Below are 26,822 nucleotides of genomic sequence, written 5' to 3' on the forward strand. Positions count from 1 at the left end.
GCGCTTCAACACGTGTATTTCGGTTTATTCAAAGCATTCATTTTGTTATTCAGCAGTATTGTTGTTTTATAGTTATTTGTTAATGTAAATAACCCAATTTGTGTTCTTTGCAATTGAAAAGGATATTGTGTGTGTTACTTTCGTTGCAGTTGTATATGTGTTAAGTGTAATTTGGCTTGGCTTCCTATTTTGTATAGACATGCTTTTATTTTGCAGGAGAGTTAGCGCTGTTGACAGGAAGTTGTTGTTGCTATGGAAACAACGTGACGGAGAAAAGGAGTGGAGATTAACGGAGAAAAGTAATATCTACATATAAAGACAGAGAAAGTAAACGATAACGTTTATGGTTAAGTGTTAGCACCCCCGGAAGAGGCACAAGCTCTTACGTTATGATATTGGAGATTTCAATAAATACATTTTTTTTTTAAATAAAAAATATCCGAATAACGAAATTGAAAACCGAATAGTAGGCCAACGACCGAATATTCGGATATTCGGGTACATCCCTAGTGTGTGTGTGTGTGTGTGTGTACCTGTATGAAGCTCTGCAGCCTGCTGGCCACGGTCAGTGAGTCCTCGCAGCCCTGCAGGGTGCGTTTAAGCTCCTCCCACTCCACACTGATGCCATCAAACGGCACCAGAACCTCCATAGCCCGGATGGGATGGGCGTTGGCCATGTGCTCCGCCTCTTCCTGCATCACCAAACACAAACAGCATTATGGGAATTGTAGGTTTTTATGTTGCATAATACAACCTGCTTTTAAAAGCATCTTAACCTCCACACATCTGTACATTTTGAAGTTACTGTAATGCTACCGATTTGTTGTTAAAGATCCTGTCTAATAAGACTTGGACAAAAAGTGAAAAGTGTTTATTTTTATTTTAAAGTAAATAATTGTTTTGTATTTTAAAAAATAATGGAATAAAATAAATCTTAAATAACGTCTTGAATAATAATGCATTTTCCCATAATTCCCTACCTGTAGATGCAGTAGTTTGGGCTCCAGGACAGAGAGAGCTCCCTCCATGGTGGAGAGTCGTCTCTGCAGAGCCATGACTCCCCCCAGGTCACTGCCCATGTACTGGGTGGCGTCGATGGCTTTCCTCTTATCCTGGATCTGGGACTTGATCTCGGTACACTCCAGCAGGTAGTTCTGCAGGCGGAGCATGGAGTCCAGCTGATCCTTCTTCTGCTCCACCAGCTCCACAATGCTGTTCCACCTGGTGACAGACAGACAGGAGAGAGACATGCTGACAGTGACTGTGGCACTGTAATGGAGAGACGTGCAATAGAGTGGATTTATCGTGGCATTTAACACATATCACAGTGAACAGTATGATAGAAAAACGACTGATCTGCTGCACCGAACAACATTTGTATGGATCAATTAAAGCGACATTTATTTTCTTCTGCTCGTGCAATATACACTTTTACACAATTTAGGCTATATATTTTTAAATGTTTACCTGCTTCTTCAATACTTTTATCACTAATGTTTTAAAATAATGGTACTTGGGTTTTTTTTGTGCATATTTGTGTATTTGTTATTTTATATTTGTATTAACTTGTGACTTTTTACTTAATATGGTAAGTCTACTCTTTTTCTTTTACCTGCACTGTACCTTTTCTGCTGTGACGCCGTGAATGTTCCTGCTGCAGGACGAATAAAAGGTTCCTAAATTAAAATAAATCCTAAACTGTAGGCTTACTGGGCTATATAATCCAGCTCTACATTCTTCTTGGTCAAAATAACTGCTGCAAATACAGCACCTGAAAATATCACAGCCGATGGGGTTGAACCCAAACCCAGTCAATGCTGGATAGTTATTAGTAAAAGTCTCAATGTTATGAAGACCTGATATGAACTGTTATGTGAGACAGTGGATTGTTGCTCTGGTTTCAGCCCAGGACTGCTCACCATATCCTCACACAATATGTTCTCCTGATTCTGCTCCAGACCAGCAGGTCTCACTACACACCCATTCAGCTAAGAAACACACACATGCTCACATGAACTGATCCGTGTGACTGTAATGAGGTAATGGCAGACAGAGCGCTCAGCAGGCAGGAGAACAGCTCGGTAACACTGACCTCAGAGCTGCACAAGCGCTCTGATATATGCCGACTGTTGAAGGGTGGGTGTGTGGAGTGCTTAAAAAATATGTCACATAACACGTGTAACACGCAGTGATAAATAAAGAAGGTTACAGTATGTTTTATGTATTTATAAATAAAATAAAGGATAAGAATAAATGTCAGTGATTTTCAGTTAACATTTTTAATATATATATAAAAAGCTAATTGTAATAAAAGTTTATGTGCCAGCATTCTCAACTATTATTTTTGTATTTAATCAGGTAGGAAATGAAAAGATGAGGGTTGAAACTGACTGAATCTTGTTGGAATATGAGTGAAAATATATACTTATACAAGCTACAATATATATTTCATATAACTTCTATCCAATCATAAATGGTGGGTTGCTCTGATTTTAGCCACCATGACAGTGTTTTTTCTTGCTGCTAGAAGTATTTGTTAAAGCCAGTTTCTGATCATTGATATTAGAACAGAAAAGATCCCATGTAGTTAAGGTTGTAAAAATAAAGCAGATATGAATGAAAGGAGGTGTTGATATTTGTATTTGTTTTGGCCTGGTCTTGACGGAGGCAGCCAGCACAGATGGTCGCCCTGAGAGAAGCGCTGTGCCGAGGTCACAAGACTCACCGACAGCCGGCCGACTGCCTGCTGCCAGACGGAGCTGTGGTCAGGGACTGAGAGCCGGCCTATCACAGGCTCCACCGTGTCGGCCAAGCAGAGAGAGACCGGAGCAACAGACACTTGGAAGATATTCATGCTCCTATTAAACATTTAAAATAGATGGCACTGAATGTATACTCTAAACTTAAGAGTAAGATAGAAATAGGTAGGAGTTTATCCTCTTTTAAGACAGCAAGTGACAGGACACGAGGCGCACGTCAAAAGACAATTACAGGAAAACAATGATCAACAAAAATCATTTCAAAAGTATGAATTCCCCTGAATATTACACAACCCCACAAAATCTCTCCCTCACCATCTCTCTTTTCTTTCTCTCTCTCCTCCCACCTACTCCTCCCCAATCCCAGTACAGTATATTAACAATATGAATGCATTTCTGTAAGACTTTCCTTTACTGATCCTGCAGCATACTCTCCTTACTTAAGTGTTTCAGTGTCCTGTTAATCAACACTTGGGCAGCAGCAAACACTGGGAAATAAAGATTTCTGTGATTAGTGATCTGATGGCCGTGCTGTGCAAGTGTCACTTTAACACTTGTGTTAGTGAGCGTAAAAGGACACAGGCTGTGTAATAGTATTTAACTGTTAATGCATATCATGTTGCTGTCTGTAAAGGGTTAGTACATTTAGTTAGTAATGCTGGATAGGGCATTTTCATTTGCAGAAATGGGTGTAAATGGGGCAATGTCCGACTGAAGATAGATACATCATCTCTGATATCAGGCTAATAAATAGTTGTAGCTGTGATATGATAAAATGACTAATAAAATAAGTAATTGAGACAATAATCATATATTTTCCATTTAATTCCACTTCATTTGATTGAATCTCTCTTTTAATCACCATTTAGGACTCTTATCTACAAAAAGTAGCCATGACATTTGCAGTTTAGTCAAAAGAAAGGTTAAAGCAAAACTGCTGGCTAAGGATTATTGGATATGTTGTCAGTAGAAGTACACATGGTGGTAATGGTTGTAGTTGAGGTGAGTTTGGTTTCAGTACCTGGAGTTAAGGTGGTCCTGACATCCTCTGACCTCTGTGGAGGACGGATGACCTCCATCCAGGAGCTGCTGAACGATCTGGTTAACGTCCAGAATCCTTCCCATCAGGCTGTTCATCTCTTGGTCCAGGCTTTCAAACCTACAACATACGACATTGTGGGATACGAAGAGCAAATTCAGTGTGTTAAGAGGTTTCAGCTTGGGTTAAAATAACGCACCCAGCTGAGCTTCCAATTGGTGCCACAGGAATCAAACCTTCCTTTTCCTCTCCCTCACCTGTGAGCCACCATCTCCACGTCCTCCAGCCTCTCTGGGATCTCCATCTTGTCCAACCACTGCTCCTTCTCATCGATCCACAGCTCGCAGGCATTGACCTCGCTGAACATGCGGTAGACGGCGAGGGCGTCGTGGAGCCACTGCTGTCTGAGCACCGCCACCTCCACCACCTCCGTGTACAGCTGCTCCACCTCCCCCATGCGCACCTGCACCTCCTGCAGAGAGGAAGCGAGAGAGGACACAGGGGGGTAAAGTAAAGGATGTAGAAGGACAATCTGTCACGATCTGCCTGTGTTTTCCTGTTTTATTTTGAAAATTGTTCACCTGTGTTATTTCTGTTTTCACTTCCTGTCTCTGTTTCACTCCTGTTTGATTGTTTGATTGTTATCACCTGGTGCCCCTGTGTTTTGTCCTTAGTCTAACATGTATTTGAGTTCTTGTTTTCTTTCAGTTGTTGTCAGAGTCTTGATGTTTTGGCTCTTTTTTGCCTTGTATTTTCTTGCCTAGCGCTGTTCATTCCTGGACAACCTACAATAAAGGATGTGTCTCCGAAGTTACTTTGTGTGCTGCACTTGGGTCCTACCTGCTCTGCTACCAAGACTTGACACAATCAAAGTACCAAAAAAGTCAAATGTATTTTCCTGCCTCACCTCCTGATCGCGGTAGCGCAGAGGCAGCGCCACCATGTGTTTGCGCAGTGCCAGCACGTGCATGCGGTGTTTGTCCACGGCCTCGCTGACCCCTCTGTGTTTCTTCAGAAGCGACTGGGTGGAGTACTCGTCGTGTCCAAAGTCTTCGCTGGACACCAGGCGGTAAGCGTCCTGCAGCCACGCCACCAGGTCGTCCGTCTCCGTGGAGAACTGGAAAAAGTTGAGCGCCTCCTGCAGGTGGCCCAGACGCTGCGCGGCCTGGTCCTCCAGACTCTTCCACTCGCTCTTCACCTCCATGATGCGCTCCTGGATCCCCGCCGTGCCGAAGCTCTTCTCACTCAGGATCTGCTTTCCTCGCTTCATGGTGTTCTAGAAGAGTCAGGATGACTCCATATTATTACACCACTGTTGTAGTAAAGTGGAGTGCTAACAACAGTTAACACACAGTGGGACATTATTTTAAAAACATTTGACTAACTTAATTTGGCTTCTATAGACAAATTGACATAGTATACATTCTCATATAGTTCTCTATCATTGTCTTCAAATTAGCAAATTTCCCACACATCACATCAGCGGCTAATATTTGGCGTAATTTAGACACTTGTTAGCAATCGCACATCAGCCATTCCCCAGTGGGGTATTTATTGACATATTCTATGTAGTAAAACAAAACAAATCTCTGTAGCTTGTGTGTAGACCATCATATTTCAGGCTTCTATCCAAAAATGTAAACTTCAACACTGACCAAGTAACAGCATCTACTGCAAAACATATTCTACAAAAGGCCAGGTGATATAACAACTGTATTTTTACTATTTCAAACTAAGTAGGCAGTATGGTTGGTTAGGTTCGTTTTTTTTGTAGTTGAGATGAAAAGTCATTATAAATGCATTAATTTACTGAAGTACATGAAGTTCAGAACAGCAGGTTACGGTGGTATCACACTTGCTCACACACACACACCTGCAGCAGCGAGCGGTGAGCCAGCAGCTCTCCTGCCAGCGTCTTGTGTTTCTGCAGCAGCTTCAGCACACTGCTCAGGTCCTTCCCGTAGCCCTGAGCACTCAGGATGGAGCTCTTCTCCCTGATCCAGGCCTCCGACTCCTCCAGCTCCTGCAGCACAACACACAGACAAACAAGCATGTTAACGTTCAAACAGAAACTATATTTAACAATAGCATTTTGAAACAGAAAAAGTTAAGGAAAAGGTAGAGATGCAATAAACAAAACATTTAATGAAATGAAATGTAAAGAGATGACAAACAGTATACATTCTGAGAAACCCCTGAAGTCCATCTAACACTGATCTCAGTCCAGGGAGGCAGCAGGGGACCAGCCAAATGAAGTGATGTGACAGAATGAGTGATTCAGTGGGATCCAATGAGTCTACGCCAGTGCTTCTCAAACTTTTTCAGTAATGTACCCCCTTTGAAACATTTTCTCAGCCAAGTACCCCCTGACCGATCCAGAACATTTTCGATCGAAAAACCCTATAGCCTACAAATAATTCCAATATAGTGATGTTCCCTCAGTGTGTGATTTATTTACTCCTTCATGCATGCATTACAACAAACTAAGGATATTTTCATTTTATGCATGAAAAATAATAACGAAAAAAAATGTAAACAGGAGTTTTTCAATTGAAGTTTAACAAACCAATGAACAAAATGATATATTATGCAAAACTATACAATACACACATTTGACATGTTTATATGAGGTGGTTCTAGGAATATTTTATATAAAATGGTGTTTTCTATTTAACTTATTTTTTAAATTATTTTTTTTATTGTTTATTATTTTATTATTATTTTTGTAATCATGCATGGTATTTTTTTAATTCACTTTTTTTAGTTTTTTTAAAATCTCACGTACCCCCTGCAGTACCCCAACGGACCCCTAGGGGTCCGTGTACCCCCATTTGAGAATCACTGGTCTACGCTATCCTCATTATACACTCATTACTTTCATAGTTCCTTCTCACAGCTTGTTCACTAACATTAATAACTCGTTCCTCATCTCTCTGTGTTGTCACAGTCAGACGCAGACTTTTTAGGAAAGACAGATGGTTATTGACTGCCAAAAAAGACAATATAATAAAAATATAGTGTAGAGTGTGTTTAAAATATGTCTGAGTTTATAACAAACAGCTTAATTTAACTTTAATTTCTGTTGGTATCTGATTAGAATTTCTACCGTCTTTCACAGCCTTCTAGAAAGTCACCTATGATATTCATATCATATTTCGAAGATTCAAAGGCTTTATTTGTCTGCACAATAGCTACGGCAAAGTTTTGGCAATAAAAATCCAATGTCTAAAGCTGCAAATAAACAATGTATTATGAAACAAACAAACAGTATGTCATTTTAACCTGTAAAAACGTTTCCTGAGTTTGTTCTATCAAACTATTTTGTATATAAAAGATATGTATATGCCTCAGCCTGTTAACCCCTCCTACCTGAAAGAAGGCCCACAGCTGTCTGGACTCCTCCAGCTCTTCACGTCTTTTAGCTGCCAGCTGTCTCAGCTCCTCCAGACAGGAAGACACATGGTTGACACGGTTACAGATCACCTGTGGGTCACATGGTTGGTAACCTGGGAGACAAAAAGATCAATATGAAAAAATAAATAAAATTGAAACAGCACTTAATTTGTTAGAGTTGAGTACTCTGAGCTGTATTACCTTAAAAGAATAAAGAACATGCACAGAATGCACAGAGCAGATCCCCTTACTGATATCAAGTTCAGAATGTCTGTTTTACAAACTCCTTTTTTAATTAGGTTGGTCTGTTACAAAATAAAAAGCACTGAGGAAGTTTGGGAAAAATGGTTGGCTCTCCTTCCGATGACATATATATAATATTTCTTTTTTTTTTGCACTTCTATTGTCACTACACAGTACAGGTACTATGTAACAAAATGGTTTCTCTGCATTTGACCCATCCTAGTGTTAGGAGCAGTATATGTTGTATAGTGTAAATATTGTAGAGATGATGCTGTTGTTAATGTTACACCCTGTAGTCCTTATAAATTCATGAGTTGGCTTTTATATCAAAATATGCATCACATCTTATAACATTCTGATAAATGTTTTTTTTTAAATAATTGTATCAGTGTTCTGCAACCTGCAGTAAAGTGATTTATTTAAACATGTTTAAGGCTCCGTGGGAAAAGCTTTACTGTGTACAGTGCTAATTTTCCAAAGCCTGAGATAATTCCTTTTAGTGATTCTCATGAAATCAATTAGAAACTCGTTTGTTATGATGCCAGCCTTCAATACCAGCAATGCAAACTAAAAACCTTGAAACTTGGTTTGGATTTCTGTTACCATATGAAGTTTAAGGAAGATGAAATGAAACATTACACCAGCACAATGGTCAGTACACATGCAGTATACCCTCTATGGTGGTGAATTTGAGTGCAGCGGTGTTCAGAGTCTCCACCCTCTCCGCCTGCACTGTGATGTCGGCCTCCTGCAGGCTGTGTTTCTGCAGCAGGTCGTCCACCTCCAGAAGATGCTTCCCAAAGTCCTTGGACAGCAGCTGGACCTGGAAGAGAGCAGGAGACAGATGACAGATGTAATGTAATTATACATAAGGATGTCTTTGTATGTTTAGCAGTTCCATTTCTACTTTTTATTTGTACTTAACACTTTGTCCTTCTCCTTTCACTTTCTGTCTTTCTCATGTCCCCTTTTTAATATTTATCATTCAGACTTTGGAGCTCCTCTGTAACATTGTCCACTATTTCCTTTCCTCTGTCTTTATTAAACTACTGAATCGGTTCAGTCTAAAGTGTCTTTATCTCTCTCACACATCCTCTGGTACCTGTGTGTCCTCCATCCAGTCGATCATGTAGACCATGTCCTGAAAGGTCTTCTGCATGGCAAGGTTCTTCTCCAGCCGGGTCCTCCTCCCAGCCACCAGCTCCTTCAGCAGGCTCCACTGTCCCAGGATGTTCTCCTTCCGTGCCAGGATACGCCGGATGTCGTAGTATCCTTCTGCCTCCATCTCTGCTCCGAGCTCCAACACCACGCCAATCCGCTCTTCATACGAGGCTATGTCCGCCTCGATGGCCTCGTGTTTCTTCATCGCCGCCTCCACTGCTGGCAGGTCATAGCCAAAATTGTCCTGTAGGCAGAGAGCACAACAATGTGAAATAAAAGGAAAGGTAAGGGTGCAGCCGAGGCTAAGAGTGGGGGGGACAAAGAGGAGAGGAGTGAGAAAAGAGAGTTGCACACAGTATTATAGGACTTTACATACACAGGTTTATTTTATTATTATTATTATACAGCCTGTCAATTCATCTGAATGGAATACTATCCTCCTGCAGACCCACTTTGTATTTTAACTGGTATAGTGCATGTACTGGTAATGTATGACCATTTTCTGGATAAATGTATAATCTCAGGAAAATCCAGATTCTTCTGCTAAACAAAAGATGTCTCCTACTGTAAACAAAGAAGAAATAATCAAAGGAACATGAATAAGACACCAACAAACACACTAAAGTGTAAGTTGCAGACTGGTCCAGGATAGACTAGTTGTGATAAATCATGCTTTTATGTGCAGGTCCTAAACTCACATTAAAGCTGTGCCCTTTCGTTTTTTTGAAACGAATGAAGTCTAAAATGGCTCCAATATTTATCTTAATGTATTATCATCTGCAATATTGGACTTTGCATCCATGAAAGTAGATTAAATAGTATGCATAAAACTTTAAATATGACATCTAAAGGAAAATTGTACAGCCAAACATTTCTTCTCTTTTGCAGTGAAAACATTTGCTTGTATCTCAGCTGTGTGAGGAACATACCTGCGACACGAGTCTCTGGTTCTCGTTGAGCCAGGCTTGTCTCATGGTGGTTTTGTGGTCGAAGCACTGAGCCAGCAGCTCCAGCTTCTCCTGACGAATCAGCTCCTTACGCAGAGCCACGCCCCTCTCATGTTCGGCCTTCTCCAGCCTCTCCCAGGCCTGGGATACAAAACGATACAAAAAACATTAAGTGGTAATGTCATAGAACAATAATAGGCTGATGGAAAATGTTACCGTTTAAACAGGATAATAACTTTAGTGGCTGTTTATCTCGTTTGCAAAGGTCCTAGGCCACTTACACAAAGTTTCGATCCAAACTGGTGAACTAATGTAGTTCAAGTACGTAATAATTAAAATGATATGTAAATGTCATGCCAACAAAAATAACTTTTTTCGCAAATAGGAATATGTGCTTGGCTCTGACAGTAAAGTGTTCATGCTGAAGGTGCAGGTTTTCTCTCAAGAGCCATGTCAATATTTTCATTTATCAATAACTCACTTGTGTGTCGCCTCGCCACTGAATGATTTAGTAAAAGTAATGTGTAAAATAGAAGAACTACGCAGTGGGGATGTCTGACCTTGTTGATCTCTGAGATGAGCTTCCCGTCATGAGGCACATAGGGTTTCTGGTTGTTGGCTCGGAGCTTGCTCTGGATGGTGAACAGAAGAACTTCTAGATTCCCCTTCTCCTGAAACCTGAGCGAGAAACGGACAAATCAAGTTAGTCAGTTTCTTTAAAAACATCATTTTTCAAAGGCCTCTTCCTGTGTAGGACGTGCTCACAATATTTCCAACTTGGATTAAGAAACCTCAGGTGCAGAGTTGCTCAGGTTTCAGAGCTGAAGGACACTAACAGCGTGAACGCCTGCTGACAAGAGGTCTGAGGAGAGGACGATTTCTCAGCTCATCATTCATCCCTCGGGGGATGAATGATGTCACTTTATTTGATCCAATAAAGTGACATTTTCTGAACAAACAAGGAACCGGTCAATAAAAAGAAGACATTGTAACCTTGATGTACAGTATGCAGAGAGAGAGAAAGTGCACACATGTTTTCCGTGGAAACTGATTAATTCTGAGAAGTATGTCATCTATGGCTAGAGATAACAGTTGTTTGCATTATTCATTTCTCATTCTCTTTTTTTATGATTTGATGTATTTGTCTATTACTGTCAGAAAACAAAGACAGTGCCCTTTGTGTTTTCCCAGAGTTGAAAGCAATGTCTGCAGTAACATTTTGTATGATCCCAAACCTTAAGGTATTCACTTTATTTTCATATTCCCCAGGCATTCCTGAGATATATATTTCATGAAAATGGGATGGATGTATGGACGACCAGGATTATAATTCCTCCAGCCCCTTGTCGTTCAAACCATTTTCAAAATCATGCTTTTATATATTGTCGTTTCTTTCTCTTATTATATATTCATATATATTTCTTATCTCTTCTTAAAAAGATGAATGAACAGATGCCGCAAATACTCACATTTACTCACCTGGAAATCCATAAATGTTGTAGTAGATACATTTTTCAAGTATTCAATTATTGATTGACTTTCCACTGTTGTTCACTATGTGGTCAGAAGTAGTGTTTTAATAACTTTTAAGTATAGGGTGTGCATGAATTCATACACATGCACGATGAAGCCTACCTCATTTTGCATTTGCCATTTGATAAATGAGACAAAAATGGCATTAAATCTCAAGATGCCATTTAAAGATCCACACAACGTACTTGATGGGCTTCTCGATGGTGCAGTAGGTGGTGAAGGCCTGCAGCTGCTGCTGGACTCCGGTCAGAGAGTTGGCGAACTTCTGGTTGCTGAGGACCGCGATGGTCTTCTCTATCCAGTCCAGCAGGTCTGAGGCCAGGGCATCGTAGCGGTTTACGATGTTCTCTGCTTCAATACAACTGTCTAGCACCTGAGTCAGACCGAGGGAGAAGGTTAGGAGGAGATTCAGAGAGCCAAGGTTAAGAAATGAAAGGAGAAAGAGCAGGAGAGATATACAGTAAGAGACATTTCTCAGGATAACGTTTTTATATTTCTCTATTTCTTGTGTTTTAGTTAGCAGTCAATGAAGGCCCTTCAACTTTCATAAAATGTCACATAAAGGTTGTTAATGTAGTAGTTCCCAGGGATATCAATTGTTGTTTTTTCAACAAATTGTTTTGTCTGTGGAGCTTTTACTGCTTGTGACACATGTGGAGCAACGCTGGGTTAAGTATTGTGACCCTTATTATATTAACATAGGCGGAGCCCTCTACTGGACTCTATGGGTACTACCCTCTATGCAAGCATTCACCTACTGAGATTTCTATAGACGTAGCCGGCCTTGGGGCGGGCCTACCTGAATGCGCACGCATCTCACTGTATAAAAGGAGGCCGTGCCTCCTGGCTATCATCCTACACCTCTTTTCAGCGAGCGGAATAGGACAGAGAGTGCCCTGAGTAGAGGGTTCCGCCTGTGTTAATATAACGCCGGGTTACAATACGTAACCCGGTGTTATGTCTCTCACAGGCTCCGGCCTCTACTGGACTCTATGGGTACAGTGGGTGGAGCCCTGATGTATACGCGCACTGTCGTCCAACAACATCATTCCACCCTACTGCCCCTGACCGGCTTTTCTGGTCAGCAGCTGCTGCCCCACATTCTCCTTTAACCCGGTTGTGACCGTGGAGAAGTCTGGGCTGCGGCTGACAGAGCACACTCTGCTGCGCTTACCTCGCAGAAAGTGTGCTCAAACAGTGCTGAGGCCCCCTCCCCCCTCCGCCCATAGGCAGATGGGGAGAATCCCCAGCCCTGTATGGGCTCACTGTGCACCTACCTCTCTGAGTCCCTAAGGATCACAGGGAGAGTGCAAGTGCCCATGCCCCACACTCAAACACTGACCCTGTGCAGAGTGTGTGTGGACTAAAGTGTGGAGGGCTACCCCCCTCCTGCCCCCAGGCAGGCGAGGGGAGTCCTCCAGCCCTGTAAGGGCCCAGCGCGCACTACGTCACCCCGCGACCCTCCAGGGCCCGGAGAAAATGTAAGCGCATTTACGCCCGGGGAGGGGATCAGATGCCTACTGACCCACAGCCCCCCCCCTCCTCACCAGTCCTGTAAGAAAGAGCCAGACATGTCCAAGAGATAAAACTTTATGAAGGGGCCTGGCGTCGACCAAGACGCCGCTGTGCATATATCCTGCACACTCACACCATTGAATAAGGCTGTTAACACAGCTACAGCCTGTGTGGAGTGCGCACAAATCCCTGTGTGGCAGGCTCTCCCCGCCTGTCCATAGGCATGTGCAATGCACTCGCAGAGCCAGCCTGCCAGGCGTTTCTTGGAAAGAGCTTTCCCGATCACCCCGCCCCTGAAGCACACTAACAGCTGTTCGGCGCAACCCCTACCTATGTAGGGGTTCGGGCCGCCGACAGAGCGGTTAACTCTGACACTCTCTTGGCTGACGTTAAGGCAAGTAGCAACGCTGTCTTCCACGACAGTGCTTTCAGGGAGGAGAGCTCCAGAGGCTCAAATGTTTCTGTGACCAAAGCCTCGAGCACCAGCGGCAGGTCCCACTGTGGGGCGGAGGCGTGAACTACTGGGCGCAGCCTCCTGACCCCCTGTAAAAACCGCGACATCAGTGGATGAGAAAAGACTGACCTGCCGTCAAATCCCTCATGACAGGACGAGATAGCTGCTGCATACACCTTTACCGTAGAATGAGCACGCCCTCTGTCGACCAATAACTGTAAGAAGGATAAAATAGAGCCCAACTCACAAGATAGGGGCTCTATTCTCCGCTCCTCACACCATCGCTGGAATCCTAGCCACTTTGGCCTGTAACAGACTGTGGTGGATCCTGCTCTAGCTGCCTGGATAGACTGAATAACACTGTCAGACAATCCACCCTGTCTCAGCCTGTCCCTCTCAGGAGCCAAGCCTGGAGAGGACGGCCCAGAGTGGGTAACGCCCCGATTGCACCTGCCTCTTGAAACATCGCCCCCCAGAACTGGGGCTACCAGGGCTGGCCCACCTTCATCTGTGTCATCTCTGAGTACCACAGAGCCCCGACGCAATCCGGTGCTACTAGGATGACTGCCAGACGTTCTCGCCTCACTCTCCCCAGGAGAGGGAGAATGAGACGCAACGGTGGAAAGGCGTATAGCAGCTTTCTTGGCCATGGCTCGTGTGCAAACGCGTCCACCCCTAAGGGCGGGTCGTCGCTCAGGGCCATGGAGAACCACAGGGCACAGTGGCTGTTGCGCCGGCTGGCGAACAGATCCACTTCCGCTCTCCCGAACTGGGCCCAGATCTGCTTCACCACCTCCGGGTGAAGCGTCCATTCGCCTGGCAGGGGGCCGACCTCATGTCGAGGGGCCCCCCTGCCAGGCGAATGGATATGGAGGGCTCTCAGAGATAACACTACCTCTGAAGCCCATAACCACAGACTCTCCGCTGTGGCCAACAAGGAGGCGGAGCGGACTCCGCCCTGCCTGTTGATATAAGCCACTGTGGTGCTGTTGTCGCTCCTGACCATTACATGTCTCCCTTGAATTAGGGGCATTAAATGCTGGAGGACTAACACTACCGCCCGTAGCTCTAGGAGGTTGCTGTGTCGTGTCTCTGTTAAAGACCAGCGCCCACCTATAGCCCTCTTCAGGCAGGTCCCTTCCCATCCTGTTCTGGATGCGTCCGTGAACACTGTGATGTAGGAGGTTACCCGTCCCAGTGGAGACACCCCCCGGAGGTGACCGGGGGACCCCCAGAACCGGAGGTTGCCCTCCACTGAGGGGGGGATGGTCACCAGCCGCCGTTTGTGCCTCTTGGGATCCAAACGCAGGCTGGAGAACCACCTCTGCAGGCGGCGCATATGCAGTAACCCCAGCAGGACCACAATGTGAGCAGCCGTCATGAGACTCAAAGTCTGCATGACAGTTAAAGCTGTCACTGTCGCCCCCTGTCGCAGCCTGTGAACCGCCCGGAGAAGGGACGCACTTCTGCTCTCTGACAGGGTGGCGCGTAGCACGCCTGCATCGAGCACCACTCCCAACTACAACGCCTGTTGGTGAGGTATGGGGGTGCTCTTTTTCCAATTGACTGTAAAGCCTAATTTGGTTAGGTGTGTGATCAATTGTGCTGTGCAAAGCATTGCCTGTTCCCGGGACCCAGCCATGACTATGAGGTCGTCTAGGTAAAAGAAAACTCTCATGCCGTGGGCGTGCAGCGGTTGAAGCGCTGTGGCCACACATTTGCTGAACGTGCGTGGGGATAGGGAATAGCCGAACGGTAATCTGTTGTACTCGTAGGCGATCCCCTGGAAGGCAAAACACAGATACTTTCTGTGCCCCGGAGCAATTTCCACATGAAAGTATGCGTTTTTCAGGTCGATGGTGGTCAACCAATCGCCCGGTTTGCACTAGCCCCATTAACTGTTTTATAGTTAACATGTTAACATAAATACCCTTTTCTCTGTGCTGAGGGTGCACAAACAGACACCGCCTGTTTCTGCACCAGAGCCTGAATCTCTGCTGAGAGGAAACCCATCTCCTCTTGGGATGACAGATTTACCTCTCGCATGCCTTTGAATGGAGGTGGGATGCTGCAAAACTGGAGTGAATAACCCCGTTTCAGCGTCCTGTCCATCCACTTTGTTAACACACAGCTGAGTTTTCATTCCCCATAACTAAGATAAGATAACTTTAACAAGATGCCTGTGTGCTTAGTACCAGGTTGTTATCATACCAGCAATGGGTCTTGCTCGTTCTTTCGCTTCCCGTCTGATGAAAGGACCAGGAGTGGCTGGATCAAGTTAGATACCTAGCTAGTAGCTAGCACGTTAGTTAGCATTATAGCCGTGTCATTTTTATTAGCCTTAATATGAAATAACATTAAGTAACCCAAAATGTTAAACAGTAAGAGTAGTAGTCATATTTCGTGAACCCTTTGAAGAGTACCGTCACCGGTGTGATCATTCTATAATACACAATTTAAGACGACGCTGAAGTTGGCTTCCGATTCAGACAGAGCATCCGATTCGGCAGTTAAGGGGAAAGTTAAGGGACATTTGATTTACAGCACTGAGCGAACAATCCTCCGTGTTTGAACCTCTTAAATCGCTGCATAGCCGATTTATTTGGACTGGATTATCCCAGAGAGTCTAAAGATTATTTATAACCCAGTTTGAGATTTGTGAAACCTTTATTCTATTTGTGAAAAATTACAAACAAGGGAGATTTCAGTGCTTTTTTTTTTAGATTAGACCAGGTCCTGATCTAAAACCACTAGACCTAGACTCATCAAATCTGGACTGGATTATCCCAGAGAGGCTAAAGATTCTTTATAACACAGTTTGAGATTTGTGAAACCTTTATTCTATTTGTGAAAATACAAGAAGGCATAAAGGCTTGCCCAGCTGGGAGGTTCACTCTCTGATTCTGATCCTGGCCTGCTGCAGCAACCTCAGCCTTCCACCTGTGTTCCCCCCAGCGTATGCGGCCACCATTGGGGGTTGCCTTACTGGTCCCCTCCCCGTGCCCATTGCGTTCCATCCCGGCGGGACTAACCAAATCCCTCAGAGTCAGGTTGAAGCCCTTAACTTTCGACTCGGACGGGAAGCCCATCATCCCAGGACCTGGAGACCGTCCCCAACCCTTTAGTGGACCACCTCCCCCTCCTTCAGCATCGGCCATTCCAGCAAATGGTGGCCCTGACTGTTTAATCTTTTTAACCCCTCCCCCCAACCATCCTCACACACCCCCACTATCCCCCCCCCCAACTACCTAGGAGGAGCAGATTAGTCTGGCTCTAACCTTCCTTCCTTCTTCCTTCCCCTCTCACCTAAACCTATACACTCCAAACGTCAATTCCTTCCAACCTAACCCATCCCTTTTCTCTATCCTAAACCTAACCCCGCCCCCCACCTTCTTACCTAAGCCTAACCCTTTCTCTCCTCCCCAACCTAAAAACCTCTCCTCTATTCCCCTCCCATATAACCTAAGCTTCACACTTCCCTCCCTTCAGGCTAACCCTTCCCCTTCCCCCCATCCTAACCATAACCACTCCCCAATTTCCTTCCCTACCTAACCTCAGAAACTCTCCTGCCCCTTAGCATTAATTTCAACCCTGTTTCTGTTTCCCTCCTCCTTCCTACCCCGGAGTATTAATTGTAATCCTGCCTACTCCCCCTTATCCAGTATTATTTTTGCCCCTTCCAAGTAGTTTTCTAGGTTAAAAAACTCTTAGAAGAATAACAGCATAACAGCATTGGTTTTATTCTATTAAACTAACCAAATATAAAACATGTGCCTGTGCCTTTCCCCTGTCACCACAAGATGGTGACAGGTGACCTCTAATTTCTTACCTAACCCTACCCCTCACACCAGATACTGACTTGTTTTCTGACCCCCCCAGACCCCCCCAATAAAGCAAAAATGCACGTTTCAGAGTGGCCTTTTATTGTGGCCAGCCTAAGGCACACCTGTGCAATAATCATGCTGTCTAATCAGCATCTTGATATGCCACACCTGTGAGGTGGGATGGATATCTCGGCAAAGGAGAAGTGCCTCACTATCACAGATTTTTTCAGATTTGTGAACAATATTTGAGAGAAATGGTTATTTTGTGTATATAGAAAATGTTTTAGATCTTTGAGTTCATCTCATGAAAAATGGGAGCAAAAACAAAAGTGTTGCATTTATATTTTTGTTCAGTGTATATAAAGTATATAAATACAGTTTTTTTTTCAAAATACCAAACAGATCCTGCATTTTAGCCATGCCTCATTTCGCTCTATTTGCTCTTTCCAGCCCTGTTTTTGCAGGGGGCTGATTCTGTGAGCTGCAACTGACCACGCCCCCCTGCAGGAGAGGGGAGTTGCCAGTTACTTTGGCATTAGGGCAGGGATATCTAGATACTTTCCAAGGTTTGACATAATGAATTGTGCTACTTTTAAAGCAAGCAGCGATGTTTTCAAATCTGTAATCAAAAAGCTCCTCAAAAACACTATCGAAGCAGTTCCTGCCGTTGCTACGTTAGTTCAAACAGTAACAATGGACTATTTTTCTGAGCGGATGCATGTCAATTTAAATCAATTAAAACTATTTTTTAAATCAATAAAATCATTTTCTAAATCCATAAAAGCATTTCAATTAATATTGGGAGTCATGTCGTTACTTTGTTGAGAATGTGGCCATGTAATAAGCGGGATAATGATAATAACATAAGGGGATAATAACACCTTCATGTCGATCTAGATCCCTCCGCTTCACGTCGGGCTCCTGATCAGCCTGTCGGTGTTCTTTTCCCCATAATGACCGCGTCGCTGCACATTATCCCTTACATATGATTATATAGAGTCATTATTCATTTGTTTTAAAGCAGGAGGCGCAAACGCTTGCCTCGGGGAGGGAGAAAAAGAGCCACAGCGGAGAATAAACAGAAGGGCAACCATGGCAACCATGCACGGGAAGCCTTCTTCGTTGCTTTTTGGGCAGACTACAGCGCCACTTACAGGCCTGGCATATGTACTACAGCGTCTCCAGCGCTTTCGAGCAACAATGGCCGGCCGTGGCCCAACCTCTCATTCCCCTGATAGGTGGAGAATTGACCAATAGCCGTAGCACCACCGTCCTGACGTCAGGACAGTGTTCAAATCTGGATCAGTCTGTATCAGATCCGTTGCAGCCCCGTTTTTGGAGATTTGGGTATGGAGGAAAATAGAGAGGGTTGTGTTTTCTGACACTTGGTGAGTTCCCTGGAACACCGGGGACACATATTCATGTATAAAAGACGTACAAAAGTGCATTTTGCATGATGGGTCCCCTTTAAACTACATCAGATAGATACGAGTAGTCCATGACAAACAGCTAGAACACATTGCAGTTAACATTTAAACAAAGACTAGTTGTTCCCAGTTCTGTGAAAGAAAGGATAGATGGTGAATTCACGGACGTGTACCTTGCAACATAACTGATGTCTATGTGTGTATCTGCACATATCCACTCTGTTACCTTGCCAACCCTCTTGCCCTCCACAATAAGAGCCTTCATCTTGGAGAAGTAGTGGTAGTAGGAGACCACATAGGTGATGATGGACTTTTCATCTGGGTTCTCTGTGTTCACATCTGATTCGGAAAGTGGTGTTTGAGACAGAGAGCAGAGGGAGAGAAACACAGATTTTGTTATGATCTCAGTTAGTGAAAGAAAAGCACCTCTACACTATAAGCAGCTCACTCTCACCCTCAGGATCCAGGAGTTTGGTGAGGCCCAGGTTATGCTCAGCGATGTTGAAAGCTTGCTGCAGGTTGTGGGTTGCATTGGACCGCGTCAGCTTGTGGAACTCTATCAGATCAGGTCTGCAGGGCGCAAGTTCATGAAACTCAATTTCTCATACACTCTTTCCACTCTATATTTCTGTTTATCTACAATTTAATGTAATTCGTTTTTGGTCATGTTTGTACATGAAAATCATATTACTTGAATTCCTGAAATTCTAAAAAATATGCCAATTCTTCTGTAAATTAACTCAACAACATTGCAATCTTTCCCACTATTGTCAATCTGCAGTTGTCCTGTAAAACTGTTCATTTGTGTGAACTGATCCTGTATCACTGCTGCTCATGACTGTATGCATGTCAAGATGTGAGAGTATAGTTGTGTGTTTGACTAGATATATGTGCAGTGTGAGCATCTAGAGATGAGCTAGGAACACTACCTGTGTCTGTGTATGAGAGCGTTGAAGGCGAGGCCGTCTCTCCAGCAGGTGGTGAAGTTCTGGATGTTGACCTCAGGGTACCTGGAGCACACAGACATATTTTCTCCCTTCTTAAAATGTAAGCCAAGGAGCACCAAGATACTAATACTGGGTACATTACATAAATGATGATTCATTTGACAGTATTTGTATTCCACTGCTCACCCTGCGGTCTTCATCTGGCACCAGAGCAGCAAGGCGTCCTTGGCAGAGCGGGTTTCTCTGTTGTCCTCCGTCTCTATTTTGATCACCTGGATCTGAACAGGGCCACAGCAAAGCAACAGTTCAGCGTCTGTGAGCGAGACATGGGGGCACAGACTCTCCACCTTCTGTCTCAAAAATGTTTGCACTGCTTTGTTATGGAAATATACAGTATATATTCACATCTTAAGTATTAACCGTATTCTGTAGTCGTCTACTGGTGCATCGTTTAACAAATAGTTGTCACTTCCTTCCTATTTACTGATTAGTACAATATACTGTGTTGCTGTGCCATTTCATTGATTTGTTGATTGTCAACACTTTTGTGTGAAATGTATGCACCATATGGTGACCTTCAAATTCCCACAATAAAGGGAACAAAGGAGTACCTTCTTGATCTAAACAATTTGAAAAGAAATGTGAATATTTTTGTTTGATATTGCGGTTATGGGCCTGCCTATAAATGCTATGATTGGCTCAGGGGTTTCTCCAAGCAAGAAAACAGCAGTTAGAGAAACACCAGCCCAATTGAAATGATGCAAAATTAGACGTATGTAACCAGTTGAGAGGGAAGGTCCGAGCAACGAGGCCCTTACGTAATTCCTGAAAGGAACATTAAGAGATGAGGAATCCAGAGCGAGGAGATGCAGAGCCTGATGATAGGTGACAGTGACAGCCTTTCAACCAATCAGATCACAGTGACATGATCCAAGGTAATTGGGGACATGACACCCTGGAATGGTGTTAGGCACAACATTGCACACACACACAAAAAACTAATTCCACAAACATAATTCTCCAACAAGCAGATACATGACACTTTGTCATTCATTTTTGACAAATGGAAGCAATTCATGATTAATCCTAAGAATAGTCAATGGGTTATTGTAATTATTGAAAATGTCCGCAGGAGAATATTTAAGGAAAACAAATAGAAAACTAGAAGGGTACTCAGAGAGCGCAGACACCTCATAATGTGAGAATGATTTTTTTTATCTGCACTGTGATTTGGATTAACTTCAAAATGAAATGTGTCCTTCCTCAACCCACACTACACCTTCCACCATGTATCGTGAAAATTAGGGCGATAGTTCTTCTGTAATAGTGCATACAAACTGACTTAGAGGAGTAATACACTTGCTGTTTACCTGAGTGGACACGTTTGAATGAACATGTGTGTAGCTCAACTACTCTTTCTTTACTTTCAACCCAATATAAGTGTAAGAAAATAAAACATTTTTGAAACAATGTGCCAGATAAACCCACAGGGAATGTAGGAGATATTACAATCATCTCATCAATAATAAATACACAATCTGCATCTTAACTATGTAACAAGAATACATTATCATGTGCATTCAATCTGAATCGTCAAACATACGTTACATCAATGTGTCTCGGCTCATTGTACACACATAGTGAGCTAGTAGTGTGTTAGTTAAGCAGACGCACACACACACACACATCACTAATTGAAGTCAGTGCAAATAATAACAGCGTGTTATTATTTGTGATCAGTCCTGTAAATCAGTAGGATTACCTCTTCCTCTGCCTGTCAATCCGCTTCCTTCTTTCCTCTCTCCCTCTCTTTTTCTCCCTCCCTCCCTCTTTCTCTCTCCCCCTCTCTCTGTCTCCCTCTCTCTCTCTGCCTGTGGGCTCGGCCCTACCTGCTGACTGGACAAAGCAAACTCTCACTTTCACCACAGAGGAAGAGAGGAAAGGTGAAAGATGAGGAGACAACGTGCAGGAAGGCAACATCAATATCAGCCAACGATTCTCTATCATGAGATTATTGTTCATAGAACTTAAATGTTCAAATAAATGACTTTATCGACCCTGTGCAGGGGTGGCGGGTACTGTAGGCTAAGCCTTCCCAAATACTTCTGTCACTGCATCCTGGTAAAATAAAAAATATAATGTATAATGTTTGTGTCTTTGACATTAGCGCTGCTATTGTCACGGTGTGTGAAGCAGGTAGGACCCAAATGCAGATTAAAGCGATAATTCCTTTATTTCAAGGCTAGGTGCTAAACAAAGACAAAACAGAACACTCACCGACGAACTAGTCATGACACAAGACGAACCGACAAAGACAGACAGAAAAAACAGAACTTAAATACACACAAGACTAATCACAGAAACAAGACACAGGTGAGGAGGGAGGAGAAAACACAGGGACACCAGGTGAACACAATCGGGTAAATTAGACACACCAGGGAAACTAACGACCGGGAACCACAGACAGATTTAAACAAGACACAACGCAGACAGAAACAGGCAAGACAGGAAGTGAAGACCTTTCAACATCAACGGAGGAGGGACGTATCACTAGACCACCAGGGTGGGTGGAGGGGGTCAGGAGGACGGGACTGAGCTGACCGCCCAGAGGCACAGCAGAGGACCAGGAAGGGATCTCGGGCGGACGGCCCGGGGGCAAGGCAGAGTTCAAAAAGGGCGAAGGCAGCGGCAGGAAGAGTCAGGGGGCCGAGCATGAGGGCGAGAACCGCGGCCGGAAGAGTCAGGGGGCCGGGCTCGAGGGCGAAGACCGCGGCTCTCAGGGGGCCGGGCTCGAGGGCGAAGACTGCGGCTCTCAGAGGGCCGGGCTCGAGGGCGAAGACCAGACAGCTCCGGAGGCCGGGCAGGAAGGCGCTGACGGGAAAGTGCCGGAGGCCGGGCAGAACCCGGTGTCAGAGATGGTGGGACAGGCCTCGGCAGGATCCCGCACGGAAGAGGACCAGGACACAGGATTTGCAGGACCCCCGGCAGGAGAGCAGTCGGCGGGGCCTCCAACGGCACAGGACATAGGATTGGCAGGACCCCCGGCAGGAGAGTAGACGGCGGGACCTCCAACGAGACAGGACAAAGGGTTGGCAGGACGCCCGGCAGGAGAGTAGTCGGCGGGGCCTCCAACAGCACAGGACAAAGGGTTGGCAGGACCCCCGGCAGGAGAGTAGTCAGTGGGACCTCCAACGAGACAGGACAAGGAGCTGGCAGGACCCCCGGCAGGAGAGTAGACGGCGGGACCTCCAAGGGGACAGGACAAAGGGTTGGCAGGACCCCCGGCAGGAGAGTAGTCGGCGGGGCCTCCAACGGCACAGGACAAAGGGTTGGCAGGACCCCCGGCAGGAGAGTAGTCGGCGGGACCTCCAACAAGACAGGACAAGGAGCTGGCAGGAGCCCCGGCAGGAGAGTAGACGGCGGGACCTCCAACGGGACAGACATACGATTGGTAGGACCCCCGGCAGAGGAGTAGTCGACAGGGCCTCCAACGGGACAGGACATGGAGTTGGCAGGACCCCCAGCGGAACCTCCAACGGACCAGGACATTGGGTAGGGACTTGAGACGTGACTCGAGAGGGGACTCGAGAGGAGACTAGAGAGGGGAACCAAGGGGGAACTCGAGACGTGACTCGAGAGGGGACTCGAGAGGAGACTTGAGAGGGGAACCAAGGGGGAACTCGAGAGGGGACTCGAGAGGGGAACTAGAGGAGGGACTAGAGGAGGGACTAGAGAGGGGACTCGAGGAGGGAATAGAGGAGGGACTAGAGGAGGGAACTGGAGAGGGGGCTCGAGAGGGGACTCGAGAGGGGACTCGAGAGGGGACTCGAGAGGGGACTCGAGAGGGGACTCTGGTAGGAACTTGAGAGGTGACCAGAGAGGGGACTCGAGAAGGGACCGGAGAGGGAACTGGAGAGCAGACTTGAGAGGGGACTCGAGAGGGGACCCGAGAGGGAACTCGAGAGGGGACTTGAGAGGGAACTCGGGTAGGAACTGGAGAGGGGACTCGGGTAGGAACTGGAGAGGGGACTCGGGTAGGAACTGGAGAGGGGACTTGAGAGGGAACTTGTGTCGGTCGGTACGCCGACAGGACACGGGGAGCTGGCGTCGTCTGGGGAGCCAGCAGGAGACGAGGTGCTGGAGTCGGCCGGTACGCCGACAAGACTCTGGGAGCTGGCGTCGGCTGGGGAGCCAGCAGAAGACGAGGTGCTGGAGTCGGCCTGTACGCCGACAAGATTCGGGGAGCTGGCGTCGGCTGGGGAGCCAGCCCTGTAGCCGAAACTGGAGTCGAGCCCATGGCTTCCGGGGCCGGTACTGAAGCCGGAACCATGGCTGCTGGGGCCGGAACCATGGCTGCGGGGGCCGGAATTGAAGCCAGAATCATGGCTGTAAGGTCTGGTTCTGGAGCCGGAAACATGGCTGTAAGGTCCGGTTCTGGAGCCGGAAACATGGCTGTAAAGTCCGGTTCTGGAGCCGGAAACATGGCTGAATGGGCCGGCTCTGGAGCCGGAATTGAAGCCAGAATCATGGCTGCTGGGTCCGGCGCGGAAGCCTGGACCCTGGCTGTGTAAGCCAGGTAATCCAGTATGGACGCAAAGCTGCGTGGGCCGGTACTGGAGCATGGAGGCATGGCTGCTGGGTCCGGCACTGGAGCCGGAACCATGGCTGTTGGAGCCTGTACTGGAGCCGGAACCATGGCTGCTGGGGCTCGGGCTCCTAGTCTGGCCTTGCGACGACTCCTCTTAGCAGCCTCCTGAATACTCCGTGGACCTCCATAAGCCAGACGAGTTCCGGAATACAACTCCTGGACAGGAGCAGGAACTGGGGCAGAAGCACGGGTTGACTTCAGGCGGAACCCACCAAGGCGTATGGTGCCAGGTTGGGAATTGGGGAACATGGAGTTAGCATGCCTGGGGCTAGCAGGCCGGGAATCCCATGTTTCAAGGAAATCCAGTCAGGTAAGAACTCCACAAAACATAGTTTCTCTGCTGCCAACCGGTGCGCCTCTACCAGAGCGGCCCTCTTCTGCCGAACACTGGACGCTCCCTTCCACCAATCGAAGCAGCAAGCCAGATAGAAGGTTAAATTAATTCATCTGCTGGGTCCATTTTGTGGTCGGTTCGTTCTGTCACGGTGTGTGAAGCAGGTAGGACCCAAATGCAGATTAAAGCGATAATTCCTTTATTTCAAGGCTAGGTGCTAGGTGCTAAACAAAGACAAAACAGAACACTCACCGACGAACTAGTCATGACACAAGACGAACCGACAAAGACAGACAGAAAAACCAGAACTTAAATACACACAAGACTAATCACAGAAACAAGACACAGGTGAGGAGGGAGGAGAAAACACAGGGACACCAGGTGAACACAATCGGGTAAATTAGACACACCAGGGAAACTAACGACCGGGAACCACAGACAGATTTAAACAAGACACAACGCAGAAAGAAACAGGCAAGACAGGAAGTGAAGACCTTTCAACATAAAACAAGACAAGACAAAACAACATAAAGACAGATCGTGACAGCTATGCAGCCACCTGTGCCCTGTACGAAGCCAGTTCAACAGACCCTGGATAGGTTTGAGTTATCTTAACTAACCCTAACAAACGAGATCTCGCTAAGGGGTCCTACGACGCTGGTTAACAACTCGGTAAATCAAGCCACGGTTTCGCTCTCCAGCTGAGAGCGCGTTCACGTGAAAGGGGCGGGGTTAGCTACATTTGACCAATCACAAACAGGGACAAGCATCATACTTCATTAATGAAAAGTAAACTAATATTAGACAAATACGAACTTTAAACATCCATGACTTAAACATATAATCCAGGATACAAGCCACATAGTTGCACCTGCAAGGTGAATACAGAACAACTGGTTAAAAAATAAATAAACTACAGAGTGTTTGAATCAATGCGTACAGCAGTTTTATGATATCACTGCCCCTTCTAAGACACGAGTGGATCTGACTTTAATTACATGTGAGTGTTTCGTCCACTTAATGTGTTGCTTAAAATAATACTTCTGCATACAGTATGTGGGACAATGTAGCCTAAGTGTTGCACGGCCAGATACGGCTCGAGAAGCTGACTAAGACGGAAATATTGTTTTTATAATATATGACCGAAATATATGATATATTATGATATTATATGATCGATGATCTGATTGATGATGTGATATGAATGATAAGTGCGACACGTCGGCGTCTTCTCTGCAGGCTACTGCCGTTTAAACTGTATTTCCTTTATCCTGTAATATGACTTGATAGATTTAAACTCCGCACACTGAGCTCTGATTGGTCAGCAGGCGGTGCTTTCACTGAGTTGATCTCTTTTCTATAGACGCCGGAGGCGGGCAGCGTCAGGTAAAAAAAAGTTATTTAGCCTTCCCAAACCTGAGCCTCACGCGCCGCCTATGACCCTGTGAACATGCGGTCAGATTTGTCATTAACCCTGTTTGTATCATTGTTCTGGTCAATTGTTTAATTGCAACAATCCCAGGCCTGGATCAGCAGTAAACTAGAAAATCAACTGTTTATTATCTTGAAGCTGATAACATGTTATTTAAAATGTAATGTGTACTATGAGCAGCCACCACTAAGCACTGAATTGAATAGTGTTAAATGGAAATAAGAGGTGATAAACTAATATTTACTATGAGACAGAAGTAAGGTTCTGGAAGATCATTTATTACACGGCTTAGCTGAATACTTTCTAACAGACCGCTGCTAAGGATAACAGACCGAGATCATGGGACTATGTGCAGTCCTATTAATCCGCAGAAAGAAGTCTGGGCCATTTAATGTCAGCTGTGGACAACAAACATTGTTTTTTTCATCAGAAAACACTATGGAATACTTTTTGAATGTTCAATGTTATATTTGTGGAGCGCACCAAACTTGGGAAGTATGATGGCTAAACTGAGCCAAAAGAGAAGAAAAAAAGGTTAAAAGACCGAGCAATGGACATCAGAGAAATCAGCAGAAGACAGAAGGTAAACACTAACAGGACCGTTGGTACACAGAGGAACGGACACATTTTTTAAACGGAAGCAGTAAAATTATTTTTAAGTAAATAAAATGACCTTTAATTTATATTTTGAGTCAAGTCTTTGGTTTATTTAGTGTAGGGCCATGTAATAAGCGGGATAATGTGCAACTAGGTTTCGCATCGGGCTCCATGATCACCCAGTCGCGTGTTATTTTTTCAATAATGACCGCCTCGTTGCATATTTTGCCATTAAGGTTTATTCTATATAATTGCAACACTATGTCTGATATTTGCATACCATTGTTAGTAACTTTTAGAAATCTTCAAAATGATTAATCAATCATAATTGCTTTGTGTGCTTCGCAGCTTAGAGTTTGTCAATATTGAATTCATTCGTAATCATTCATTGACCTTTTCTCTGCTCAAACTTTAATTTCAGTTTTTCCACTTGCATAATAAGGCTCTTTGCTTAAAAAAAGTATTAGTTTTATTTTTTCTCAAGTTGTCTGTTGAAATGATGGCAAATAAAGCATGTGTGTGAAAGGCTGACGTGATTACAAGCAGTAGGAATGGCAGTGGCCTGAAGG

General features: G+C 45.1%; 1 protein-coding gene across 3 annotated transcripts in view; it reads right to left on the reverse strand.

Moving 5' to 3' along the window:
* Positions 1-26,822, reverse strand: part of LOC117555630 (spectrin beta chain, non-erythrocytic 1-like) — a gene marked incomplete at its 3' end in the record, with an annotated part of 149,190 nt that overhangs the window by 85,109 nt on the left and 37,259 nt on the right. For all 3 annotated transcript variants that reach the window (XM_034230557.1, XM_034230559.1, XM_034230558.1), the window contains 16 exon segments: positions 534-692; positions 981-1,221; positions 3,781-3,918; positions 4,056-4,270; positions 4,706-5,074; positions 5,672-5,821; positions 7,168-7,304; positions 8,107-8,257; positions 8,537-8,839; positions 9,525-9,683; positions 10,103-10,220; positions 11,261-11,448; positions 18,522-18,634; positions 18,750-18,865; positions 19,225-19,305; positions 19,429-19,520. In XM_034230557.1, the coding sequence (XP_034086448.1) occupies positions 534-692; positions 981-1,221; positions 3,781-3,918; positions 4,056-4,270; positions 4,706-5,074; positions 5,672-5,821; positions 7,168-7,304; positions 8,107-8,257; positions 8,537-8,839; positions 9,525-9,683; positions 10,103-10,220; positions 11,261-11,448; positions 18,522-18,634; positions 18,750-18,865; positions 19,225-19,305; positions 19,429-19,520 (2,730 nt within the window).

This window comes from Gymnodraco acuticeps, unplaced genomic scaffold (genome assembly GCF_902827175.1).
Source record: "Gymnodraco acuticeps unplaced genomic scaffold, fGymAcu1.1, whole genome shotgun sequence".
In the NCBI taxonomy this organism is placed as follows: domain Eukaryota; kingdom Metazoa; phylum Chordata; class Actinopteri; order Perciformes; family Bathydraconidae; genus Gymnodraco; species Gymnodraco acuticeps.